Genomic DNA, 13,269 nt, shown 5'->3' with positions numbered 1-13,269 from the left:
GCTCTCCCAAGATATCAGACCAGGGGTCTTTTCCAGCCCTGCCTGGAGATGCCCAGATGTGGAACCTTCTGCATGAAGGCAGATGTTCGACCACTGGACCCCAGCCCCTGTAGAGTAAGTCCTGTCCCTTGTCCCCACGTTACATGAGGGGAGGATATCTAGGGGCAAGGAGTAAAGCCTCCACCACAACCTCCCCAGCAAGACCCAAAACTGTACAGCTATTAAGTGTAGATGCAAAACCAGGCATAGGCAAACTCGGCCCTCCAGATGTTTTGAGACTACAATTCCCATCATCCCTGACCACTGGGCCTGTTAGCTAGGGATCATGGGAGTTGTAGTCCCAAAACATCTGGAGGGCCGAGTTTGCCTATGCCTGTGCAAAACCACGTGCCCATACACCTGGCCTGTTGTCTGTCAAGATTGTATTTCTGCCACTAATTCCATTTTTTGAATTGCTTTCAGTAAAATACCTTGTTGTGTTTTGACAATGAAAGCATCCTCAATAAAAACACTTGCACAATTTCGTATTTAAAAACAATTAAAACCATTTAAAAAAACCAACCACTTTCAAATGTAAAATCAGTTTCAACTCTAATGCAGATGAAGATCTCCACTCAAAAGGCTTGTTGAAGGAAGGTCTTCAGTTGGTGCTGAAAAGACAGTAGACATGGCAGATAAGGTTGTCGGGAGGAAGTTGCAAAAGTTAAGTAACACTAAGTTTCAGTAGCATTGTGTGGAACGGACCTTCTGATAAGATGGAATATTCAGCAGACCGCAGCAATTGGTTGTGTCAGGGAACTGACATCGGAGGGAGAGGCGAAGGGGAGGCTCCCAGATGATGCTGGCGAAGGACCCAGCAGCAGGGGGAGAAACAGCTCAGTAGAGGGGGAAGCCAATCAGCGCAACACCGGGGATAAAGGGGGGCAGACGGGGGAATTGGAGAGAGGGCTCCCGGACTCTTCACTGGACATCAGTGAGGAGAGCCCAGGTCCTCCGCTACCCACGCCTTCCCTGCGCAGAAGACTCCCGCGCAGTGAGAGGAGGAGGAGACTGGGTGTCAAACAACTTTTATGCTGGAAGAGGTTCAAGAAACACCCACTGACGGATTCTGCCAGTGACTGAGGCAGCCGCGATGAGAAGGGGCTGTGCAGTCAGAAAGGTTTAACAAGGCAAATTAACCGAGATAGGCACCAGTTTACGCACGAGTAACTCATACCTATTACAGGCTGGGTATGTAAGGAATGAAACCATAGTGTGGTCTCAAGCCATTTAGGGTGGCGCTGTGGGTTAAACCACAGAGCCTAGGGCTTGCTGATCAGAAGGTCGGCAGCTCAAATCCCCACTACAGGGTGAGTTCCCACTGCTCGGTCCCTGCTCCTGCCAACCTAGTTGTTCGAAAGCACAAAGTGCAAGTAGATAAATAGGTACCGCTCTGGCGGGAAGCTAAACGGCGTTTCCATGCACTGCTCTGGTTTGCCAGAAGCGGCTTAGTCATGCTGGCCACATGACCCGGAAGCTGTACGCCAGCTACCTCGGCCAATAAAGCGAGATGAGCGCCGCAACCCCAGAGTCAGCCACGACTGGACCTAATGGTCAGGGCTCCCTTTACACTAATACCAGGACCCTGGATTTAGCTAGGTAGCTAACTGGCAGCCAGTCCTTTCATGGATTCAAATTATGAGAAAGTTGATTCCAGCTAAATGTTAGGAAGAACGTCCTGGCAGTAAGAGCCATTAGATGATGGAATGGACTACCTTGGAAGGTGGTGAACATTCCTTCCTTGAAGGTTTTCAAACAGAGGGTGAATGGCCTTCTCTCAGGGATTCTTTAACTGTGATTTTTGTATTGCAGGAGGGTTGAACTAAATGATCCTTAGAGTCCCTTCCAACTCTAAGGTTCTATGCTTCTGTGATTCTTTCAGCTGTGATATAACAAGGCAATAGTCTGCTCCAGCAAACAGCAAACACATGAGAGCCAGTGTGGTGTAGTGGTTAAGAGCGGTAGTCACGTAATCTGGGTAACCGGGTTCGCTTCCCCGCTCCTCCACACACAGCTGCTGGGTGACCTTGGGCCAGTCACACTTCTCTGAAGTCTCTCAGCCCCACTCACCTCTCAGAGTGTTTGTTGTGGGGGAGGAAGGGAAAGGAGAATGTTAGCCGCTTTGAGACTCCTGAAGGGGAGTGAAAGGCGGGATATCAAATCCAAACTCTTCTTCTTCTTCAGTTGAGCCGCTGTATTTGCATTGCTTGCAGCTTCCGAGGCAACTTTGGGGGGGGTGCATCCCTGTGCATATTTCACATCCTTATTTTTAAAAAAGAACACACTTATTTTTAAAGATTTCTTGGTTTACAGAGCTATGTGCAATGTCTCTTTTTTCAAGTTACATTTTCTACAGATCAGTTTCATTTGTTGAGACATAATAATAATAATAATAATAATAATAATAATAATAATAATAATAAAAAATTTATTTATACCCTGCCCTTCCTGGTTCAGAAACCGGGCTCAGGGTGGCTAACAACAAATTTGAAACAACATAAAATACAGTATAAAATGTGAATAACAATAAATTCAGAATTCAAAAATCAATTTGGGGACGGGGGTGGGGAATCCATCCAATAAACTTTAGTTGATCACCAGGACTAGCTGGCTAAATTAGTCCTACTTGGGCCAGCGAGGAGACCAGGGGAGAATTAGCTGTGGGATCCCAGAGCAGGTAATCTTCATAAAAAGGGGAGGGAAGGAAGGGGAATAAAGATCAGTCTAAGTTCAAATTGAAAGCCAGGCGGAATAGCTCTGTCTTACAGGCCCTGCAGAAGGAACTTAAATTCACATTAGTGTTACATTAGGAAGAAAAGGGGGAAAGAGGTGGAGGGGGCCATGTTGAGTGGGGGTGGGGTCGGGTAACGATGCTTCTGTTCTACTTAGTGTATGTATGGGGTTTTGTGTCAGCGTCGCTTGTGTGGGTTCTCTTTACTATTCGCTTCTGTTCCTTTGGTTGTGAGAGTGGTTGGGGTTGGCCTAGGGTGTGGTTGTTTGTTTGTGATTGGCTGTGGTGAACTTTGTTTTGACGTGTGAGTGGGTGTTTTTGAATTGGGTTAGCCAGATTGGTTCGTATGCTTTTGGCGGATTCTTCTTGTTGTCTTGTTGGGCTGTGTATGTGATAAAGGGGAGTGATACCGGGGTGAAGGCGTCTTCTTCTATTTGTCCCCATGTCAGGTTCAGCCTATTGGTTAGCTTTTCTTGTAAGGCTGTTTCCAATACCATTTGATACTGTTGGTCCATGCTTACTCCTGACAGGTCTCTCCAATATCTGGCTATGATGTTTCTGGCTGCTGAGAGTAGCTCTTTATGATGTGAGTGGGCATTATTATCTTGGACGTTGTTTAGTGGGGCCAGTTCTGGGCTGACTTCTGATACTTGCGTAGTTATTTTGCATATTTCTTGTATGATTGTTGTCCAAAATAGTTGGATTTGAGGGCATTCCCACCATATGTGGAAGCATGTGCCTGTGGAGGTGCATCCTCCCCAGCATTTTGGTGAGGTTCCTGGGTGTGTTAGCGCTCATTTCCTTGGTATTGGGTACCATCTATAAATGAGTTTCAGAGCAACTTCTTCCCTTTTTGCTGATATGGATTTAAAGGGAGGTTTTGTCACAGGGCTGCCAGGGAACGCCTTTGAGGAGCTGGAACAATCAGAGGGAGTGACGGATGGGTAAGAGGGAGAGAGCCAGGAGGTGGGAAGGCTCTCCGATGCTGAAGGCAGAGCCCCGGCACCGCACAGGAAGTTCAGGAACAGACGGAGAGCCTGTCCTCGTGCTGTCTGCTCAGGAAAGGAGAGAGTTAAAATGAAAGGATCAGAGACGTCCCATGAAACGTCCCTGCCTTTTCTGTTGGAGGAGAAGCAGGAGAAGACCACTCCCCGAATCTGAACCGGATAATTCGGATGCATGATTGTAATGTGCTGCTTGTACATATGTAAAATAAAAAACTGTAAATATATTTCTGAGTGAGCAGAGGGTGCTTATTGCGAAGAGCATACACGGGCCACCACAGATTTAGACCACATTCTGGTCCACTGAGTGGGGTTTATCTCATAGCCTATGTTGTCCTCCCATTGTTTTTTTGATTACGCCTAGGGGGGTTGTGGGATTTGGGAGTAGGATTTTGTACTTTGAAAACCTCCTCCTAACAACAACGGGACACGGCAAAGGGATGGTAATTACAATGTACAAAATCACATTCATTCTCCTGCTCTCTTCTTTCCTTCCCAGGTGCAAGATAAGTTCCGCCTGGATCTCTCTGACGAGGAGGCTGTTCACTACATGCAGAGCCTCATAGATGAAAGTGTCCATGCTCTCTTTGCTGCGATGGTGGAGCAGATCCATAAGTTTGCTCAGGTAAGAACATTAGAAGAGCCCAAAAGTCTTTCTTTTTGTAGGTAGTAGCTGCCAGTAGGTCACTCCTCGCTGAATTTATTTTATTCCTTTTTTTAAAAAAAAAAGCTGTCCGGATACCATACCTATTCACCCATTCTAACAGTGAATTCAATAAGTCAATCATACAGTGTATAAACTTGAGAATGCAGTTCCCTGTCTGCCCTGAATAATCTTAGTTCTTTAGCACCTGAGACACTCAAGCTGATTTGGTTGAGACACACACTCACACACACTCACAAACATGCACACTCTCACTCATCTAAACACAACCATCTAAAAAGCAAAACAGTAGCTTGGGAAGCAGATCACTTCAGAGGATAGCTCAGTTGGTTAGAGCATGGTGCTGTTAACGCCAACGTTGCAGGTTCAGTCCCCGTATGGAGCAGTTGCATATTCCTAAATTGCAGGGGATTGGACTACCGTATTTTTCGCTTTATAAGACGCACTTTTCCCCTCCTAAAAAGTAAGGGGAAATATGTGTGCGTCTTATGGAGTGAATGCAGGCGGGAGGCTCTGCTCAGTGCTCCCTTTAAAGAGCCCCGTGGAGCGTGTGTGCGGCTCTTGGGGGCTTTTCCCTGAGGAGGGAGAAAGCCCCCAAGAGTCACACACACACTCCGCACACTCTTTAAAGGGAGTGTGCTGTTGGGGGAACCTTCATCCCGCTGCCCGGGAGAGGCTTCAGTGGCTATCCCAGAAGCCAGAACAGCAAGAGGCTATCCCTAAAGCCAGATCCCTCTTGCTGTTCTGGCTTCTGGGATTCAGAATATTTTTTTTCTTGTTTTCCTCCTCCAAAAACTATGGTCTGGTGTGTCTTATAGAGCGAAAAATACGGTACATGATCCTTGGGGTTCCCTTCCAACTCTATGATTCTATATTTCAGAGGCCCTGTGGTCTCCACAGCCCCCTTGCCAAGCTACAGAATTCCAGTCTGCCAGCATTCACAGTGGCAACAGAACTCTTTGTGAAGGTCTCCTGGCTTAGCAAGACCTTGGGACAATTGATTCTTTGGCACCCGAGTCAGATTTTGCATTGTAACTCACTGCACATCCCAGCAGGTCTGTGGCAGAGGATCCAAGCGTGCTGTTTTCATTGCATCTGATTTCTTCCTGTCCAGGAGAAGCATGTGGCATAGCCAGAATAGAACACTCTGTCTCTGTCAACTAGGCTATACAGATGAGAATGTCAAATCACAAGAAAGCAGAGCCACCCAGGGGAGGCAGAGGGCATAGCAAAGAAGATGAGGAGGAATCAGCAGGGCTGGAAGGAATCTCTGATCTGGAGCACAACTGCAGGGGAGGGCATGTGGTGCCCAGCTTTCAGGACCCTGGACAGGTCACTAGGAGCTGATTGCATGTCCTGAAGGCACCTTGTCCCCAAATGCATTTCTTCTACCTTTTGATCCTGCCTACCATTCCCCAGGTTCCATACGACATGTGTCCCTCAGCTGCGTAATGGGGAGCCTTAAAGAGGCACCCCCATGTGATGAGCAAGGAACTGGAAACCCTGAAGTCCCTGGTTCCACTGGGGATTCTAGCGCAGAAGTGCTGCATCTAGGATTCCTAGCCCAGGGCTGTCATGTTCAGGCTCACTTTCTGAGCTGGAATTTGGTGCCTCCAGAGCTCGTGCTGGGTCACCCAACCTGGCTCGCCTTACAAATTTGAGTGCTTCCTGCTCCTCAAGTTCCAGATGGAGACCCCCCAAAGAGGAGGAAAAAACCTGCCTTTCCTTCAGGGTCCCATAAGATGCTCTCTAGTGGCACACTACAGCATAGTTAGCTTTCATCTGAATGTGCAGTCATGGTCACTTAGCCTTCTATATCTCAGTCCATGGCAGGAATCTTGGACCAGAGCAACAACACCTAAAGATCCCTGCTGCATCAGACCAAAAGCTTCTCTATACCAGCATCTCATTTCCAGCAATGCCCAACCAGAGACTTCCAGGCAGACCTTAAGTACAGCATGAGAGCTTTTTCCTGTTGTTTGTCCTCAAACAACTTGTATCCCGGACACTGTGATGTAAACACACAACTGCAGTAACTGGATATGCACATTATTGATATGAAGTGCTGCCCTGTTTTCCCCCTTTTAAAAATGATATTGGCACACCAAAGACCATGGATTAGATCCTAATGGTCAAAAGAAAAAGGCTACCCACAGTCCTCTCCATTTGCCCTCCGCAAGGGTTGGTGGGTGGAAGGTAGCAGATTCTTTTGTGATGGGTACTCATTTCTCAAGCGTTCTTGTGCCAGCAGCGCATTAATGTTCTTTCCAGGTTGGGCTAATAAATCAAGAGTTTTACAGATTTGATCTTGGTCATCCATTTTTGCTTCTTCGTGTTTTATTTTTCCAGTCGGTCTCATTCATTCATAACATTTCACTCCCTCCTTTTGCCAGGAGTTTTACAACCGCAAAACCATTCTGTTATGGTGCAATTGAAAGTTTCCTCAGGCTGTGCTTTGCTAGTACATGAGATCTTCAACTTCCTTCTGTTGTGGTGGTGGTGGTGGTGGTTGCTGCTGCTGTTTTGTTGGTGGTGCTTTTAAAGCATCAGATCTTCAGCATCACTTACATCTAAGCTCCTGGAATCATCACTTGTCAGTGGAGGCTCAGATGGCCTCAGTGGCTAGGAGAGCTTTCTTCCACCCCTGGGTAGTTCACCACTTAGAGACCCTTTGGGGCAGAAATGACTTGTCCACTGTACTCCATGCTCTGGTAACTTCCAGATTGGTTTATTGTAATGTGCTGTAGGTGAGGCTGAGCTTGAAGATGACTTGATGTTGGGAGAGTTTGTAGTCCAAGACATACAAAGGGCAGCAGGTTGATGAAGGCAATGACAACTAGTCAACTGTGTTCACCTTTTGAGGAAAGAGGATGTAGCAGAAGTTTGCTGTACCAGTTCCCAGGCTTCAGTTGTTTATTCTTGGGACTGGATATGCTTCCCATGGCTTTCTCCAGGACTTATATTAATTAGGGGCAAAAATAATTGCTGCTTTAAATCCTGTGCAAATTGGCGTGTGACGCTGTTGAAATACAATGGGCTTCTGTAGCCGCTGACATTATTAAAGCCTCTTATCTCAACCGGCGAAACCAGCAGCCCCAGCTATTATTCCAGATCACCACATTTTACGAGGCTCTTTATTTTTTATTTTTTATTTTATTTTCCAGAAGTAAATATATATTATTACTGATGGGTATCAAGTTTAATTAACTGGAAAGCATCAAGTTCCACGTGGCCTCAGTGCCACAGTATGACCAACCATTGACGGTTTCTCATTGGAAGCCCGTCTGCAAGATAATGCAGCCTTTTTAAAAAGCAGAGAGATGCACTCCAGCTGCAACAAAGTTTGAAAGTTTGTGATTGGCACTCTGGCCTGCATGTTGTGCTGGGGATAATAATAACACCCACAACATAACAGGCTATGTTTAACCATATGAATTCTTTATACATCATATAAACATACAACTACTCCAGAATGCGGCAGCTAGACTGGTGACTGGGGGCGGCTGCCGAGACCATATAACACCGGTCTTGAAAGACCTACATTGGTTCCCAGTACATTTCCGTGCACAATTCAAAGTGTTGGTGCTGACCTTTAAAGCCCTAAACGGCCTCGGTCCAGTATACCTGAAGGAGCGTCTCCACCCCCATCATTCTGCCCGGACGCTGAGGTCCAGCGCCGAGGGCCTTCTGGCGGTTCCCTCATTGCGAGAAGCAAAGCTACAGGGAACCAGGCAGAGGGCCTTCTCGGTAGTGGCGCCCGCCCTGTGGAACGCCCTTCCAGCAGATGTCAAAGCGATAAACAACTACTTGACATTCAGAAGACATCTTAAGGCAGCTCTGCTCAGGGAAGTTTTTAACGTGTGATATTTTACTGTATTTTTGGTTTCTATGGAAGCCGCCCAGAGTGGCTGGGGAGGCCCAGCCAGATGGGCGGGGTATAAATAATAAATTATTATTATTAAACATACCTCTTTTCACATTATCAAATTAAGTAGACGCAATTAAAGACCAACATTTTGAACAGGAAATACAAATAGCTCAGTTCTTATATACATAATGTCCAAATAGAAGCTTTTTCGTGTTCCACGTAGGTCTTTACGGACACAAGTGTCAGACGCGACAACTTTGAGAAGCAGTGCTTGCAGGAAATGAACTTTTTCTTTGTAATGTTCCACATATGCCTTTGCAAAGTATAGCTGTTGTATACATGTATCAGACGAAAGATACGAAAGATCTTAACATATGCCTTTGCAAAATATAGTTGTTGTATGCAGGTATCAGACGAAAGTTGTGCTGGGGAGGCATGTGCTTCGAATGGTTAAAACTGAGAGTGGAGAGTTGGGGGAACTGCCATGTGCCCAACTTAGAATGTGAAATCCCTTTATTACAGATTTGTAGAAAAGAGGGCAAAACAGACAGGGGTGTAAATCAGCATCTACACAAGTCCTGATTGATGAGGAGTAGCTCAATCAGTACAGCGGGAAACTCTTAATCTCGAGGTCGTGGGTTCAAGCCCCACTTTGGGCAAAGTATTCCTGCACTGCAGGTAGTTGGTCTCAAATTTAGCATTTCTCAACCTGTGGGTCCCCAGATGTTGTTGGACTACAACTCCCATCATCCCTAAGCTCTGGCCTTGCTAGCTAGGGGTGGTGGGAGTTGTAGTTCAACAACATCTGGGGACCCACAGGTTGAGAAAGGCTGGACTAGGGAGTTTGTGGGATTTTGGAGTACGATTTTGTACTTTGAAAACCTCCTCCTAACAACAAAGGGACACGGCAAAGGGATGGTATCTGCAATGTACAAATGCATCTCGGCCAGTAAAGCGAGATGAGCGCTGCAACCCCAGAGTCGTTCACGACTGGACTTAACTGTCAGGGGTCCTTTACCTTTACCTTTATGGATGTCTTAATGCGGTTGCTTTATTGTGTATTTTAATTGTAGGTAGCTGTATTTTATAACTGGTTTGTTTCGGTTATTTTGTTTGGTGTTTCTTCTTGAAATGAAAGGCGGCATAGAAATCATTTCAACGATAGCAACACCATCAGGGAGAGCCAAAAGTTTTCAACAAATGCAATGGAAGAAACTATTGAAGGATCAGAGGTTTCTTTTTCGTGCTTGGAACACGTGTGCCGAAGAGGCAAGCCACTTCCCAGCTTTCAATGTAAAACTGAATTGCTTTTGTGAGTGATCCCTTGAGAGTGGGGGGAAATATTCAGCTCAGCCCTAGTTTTTCTTTTCTTTTTTCATAGCAAACTTCAACCTGGCTCACAGCACGAGTGCGTGCCTCTGAATACCATTTGGGAATCTTTGCATAAAGAGGTCTGTGTGCTAGTGTTATTGGGCAAGTCCTGTGCTGTCGCTCCCAATAAAAAAAGTGGGAAACCTGTTGTTAATAATGTTAAATTCTAGTCTCCGTCTACCACTCTCTTCATTTTAGTATCGCTGCTGGTTCTTTTCACAGAGAAGAGGTGTCTAAATCTGATTTTGCCATTCCCAAATGAATGGAGCCCAAAACTGATTTGCCGTCTTTGATAGATATTGATAAATTACATGCTCGGATTCGGTTACTTCCCAGAATTATTGGGTTAAGCAGCATTGCAAATGAGGGATGTGTCTGAATGGTTCATTCGACCCAGTTTTACCCATTAGGATTGTAAGACAACCCAAATTAAAAGCCCTGCCAAGTGATTTGTGTGCTTTGCTGGGAGTTCGCCAGTTTGCCTGAGTCGCTGTCCCTCAGCCTCATCTCCTCATAATAAAAGCCCTGATGGATCAGGCCAAAGGCTATTCCAGCATCCTATTCTCACAGTGGCCAAGCAGATGCTCCAGTGACAAACCATCAAGCCACAAGAACACTCTCCATTCTCCAGTTCCCAGCAACTGTTCCTCAGAGACATTCTTGTTGGTGCAGGGAGGCAGATGGCGCTGTGGTCTAAACCACTGAGCCTCTTGGGTTTGCCGATCAGAAGGTCAGAGGTTCAAATCCCTGTGACAGAGTGAGCTCCCGTTGCTCTGTCCCAGCTCCTGCCAACCCAGCAGTTCAAAAGCACACAAGTGCAAGTAGATAAAAAGGTACCACTGTGGTGGGAAGGTAAATGGCATTTCCATGTGCTTTGGCTTCCGTCACAGTGTCCGTTGCACCAGAAGTGGCTTAGTCATGCTGGCCACATGACCCAGAAAGCTGTCTGTGGACAAACGCCGGCTCCCTCGGCCTGAAAGTGAGATGAGCGCCACAACCCCATAGTCACCTTTGACTGAACTTAACCATCTAGGGGTCCTTTACCTCTCTTTTTTTGCCTTACTGGTTGGTGATGCGGAGTTAATAACACAGCTCTACTTCCATAGGTTTATTGCAACAACCACTTTGAGATAAATCATACGAAGCATTTTGGACTCTTCAATCTGCTACATCAGTGCTAAGTGACATGATTTGGTGTGCTATGACTTGAACCCCAAGACCAGAATATGAGAGATCTACAAAATAACTGAGGACTCAAAGGACAGGTTAACCAAGCAGAAAGGGCTAAGTCCTCCAAACCATGATGACACAAAAACTAGCCTATTATTGAAAGTGTTGGGCATTTGCCTTCTCATTTGCCATACAATGTTTATTTTTCACTTCCAGTGAATCTTTTGGTGCAGCAGCACCTCTGGAACTCCCTGCTCATTGACACTAGGCAGGAGTCTTTGCTGTATTAGGAACGGCTAAGGGAGCTGGGCATGCTTAGCCTGGAGAAGAGGAGGTTAAGGGGTGATATGATAGCCATGTTCAAATATATAAAAGGATGTCACATAGAGGAGGGAGAAAGGTTGTTTTCTGCTGCTCCAGAGAAGCGGACACGGAGCAATGGATCCAAACTACAAGAAAGAAGATTCCACCTAAACATTAGGAAGAACTTCCTGACAGTAAGAGCTGTTTGACAGTGGAATTTGCTGCCAAGGAGTGTGGTGGAGTCTCCTTCTTTGGAGGTCTTTAAGCAGAGGCTTGACAACCATATGTCAGGAGTGATCTGATGGTGTTTCCTGCTTGGCAGGGGGTTGGACTCAATGGCCCTTGTGGTCTCTTCCAACTCTATGATTCTATGATTCTATGTATTACTTTCACCAGCTGCTAAAACCATTTTGCTTGTTTGTTTGACATGTAATTTCATTGTGCATTACTTGATTAAAGCTGTAGGTTTTAACTGTATTTTGGTACTTAGATTATGTCTGCTTGCTTTTAAAGTCTGTTGATATTGTTGGTATTTTCTTATCAATATATTATATTATTTAAAATAAATTGCTTTTAGGGGTGTGGGTGTTAGTACTAACCAATATATAAACCTTGTTAAATTATTTTTTTAAGCCCATTAGATTTTTAATGATGACTTCCCTTGGAAATTAGACACCTGTGCGTGAACACCCACTCGAAGGTTGCCATCCACCTTTCTGAAGTCTTTCAGAACCAGCCCAATAAACGTTTCCCCCCAGTGCAGTTAGTCTTGGGGAAGGCAACAAGTAAAGCGACCTACAACATCCAAGCCAAATTGATGCCTTACTTTATGTTTGTTTTCTTTCTGTCTTTCCCTCTCTTATTTAGTACTGGAGAAAATGAGCCCCATCAGCTTCTGGAGGAAACCACATGGCTGTGTGTTAAGCTGTGCAAGATGGCACCCAGCAGAGTGTACTGAACATTTTAGCAGCTCAGATAGTTTGCCTCGTCTGGGTTTCCATTAAGACAAGTTCAAGAATGTGTTTTGGTGCCTAGACATTTCCACCATGAAGTCTGGAAAAGAGAGCAGCATCCCTCCAAATGCAAATACTATGAAAAGAAGAATGCCTTCTAAGTGTTTCTCTACACCTGATGTTGGAGTCAGAAACTGAAGCTTACCACTGCGCTTAACTTGGCTGGTGTCTATAGGAGCACGTGTTACAAAATGTCCATTTTAATTAATGGAAAGAAAAGTATTGTCAAAGCTGATTGTGGACATGGGAACTGAAGTTTGGGGTTCACTGATAGGACTTGTCCAAATTGTCATTGGGAATAAGCAGCTGTGTGATTCTTTCTTTTGGCGACAGCTGTCTTCCAAAGTGTCAGCAAGAGCCCACCCACAATGGAAAAAAAAGCTAAATATCACTGAAGGTCTTAAAAAGCCCTTAAAGATAGAGAGATTCAATGCTTTCATTCTCTCAATAAAAAATAATGTACATTGACTAAATATTCCAAGACTAATAAATTTCTTTTGATGCAACCTCTCTTATTTTAAGACTCCTCCTTTGTCTTTCTCAGCTCTTGGGTAGAAATTCTTAAATTTTCTGATGATCTCTATTCCAGATGGAAAAATATTTACACCACCATATCTTACAGCTGAACATTGCCACGTTGTAAAAAATCCCTGTAACTTTTCCATGCTCATTTGTCAGTATGCATGTGCCCTCAGTTGCAAAACACAGTAAATGTTGATTTATTTCATATTTCCAGCAGAGTATATTATGCGGTCAATATGTTGTATTCAATGAAGTTCTGTCCAGACTAGGCCCACTGCAATTACGTTATTGTCCATTTATTCCAATGGGCCTACTCTGAATACAGCTGAGCCAGTCTTACTGTAAGCCAGTCTTGCAGTGTACATTTTACTTCTCTACTATGTTAGAGATGAGCTATATCTCAGTGGCAGGGCATTTGATTTACATGAAGAAACTGCCAGGTTCAACCCTTGGCATCGCCAGTTAGGACTGGGAGAGAGAACTCTGCCTGAAATTCTGGAGAGACGCTACCAGTCAGTGCTGACAGTACTGAACTAGATGGACCCACAGACAGACTTGATACAATGCAGCCTCCTACGTTAGCT

General features: G+C 45.2%; 1 protein-coding gene across 2 annotated transcripts in view; it reads left to right on the top strand.

The window, feature by feature from the left end:
- PIK3C3 (phosphatidylinositol 3-kinase catalytic subunit type 3) overlaps positions 1 to 12,669 on the top strand; it is a 117,737-nt gene extending 105,068 nt beyond the window's left edge. For both annotated transcript variants that reach the window (XM_081212737.1, XM_081212736.1), the window contains 2 exons: positions 4,274 to 4,399; positions 12,018 to 12,669. In XM_081212737.1, the coding sequence (XP_081068863.1) occupies positions 4,274 to 4,399; positions 12,018 to 12,032 (141 nt within the window). In that variant the 3' untranslated portion in view covers positions 12,033 to 12,669. The remainder of the gene's footprint in view (positions 1 to 4,273; positions 4,400 to 12,017) is intronic.
- Positions 12,670 to 13,269: the final 600 nt, after the last annotated feature.

The sequence above is a fragment of the Podarcis bocagei genome (genome assembly GCF_964188305.1).
Source record: "Podarcis bocagei genome assembly, chromosome: 11".
In the NCBI taxonomy this organism is placed as follows: domain Eukaryota; kingdom Metazoa; phylum Chordata; class Lepidosauria; order Squamata; family Lacertidae; genus Podarcis; species Podarcis bocagei.
Note: the sequence above shows the minus strand (reverse complement) of the source record. Positions and strands in the feature narration are given on the sequence as shown.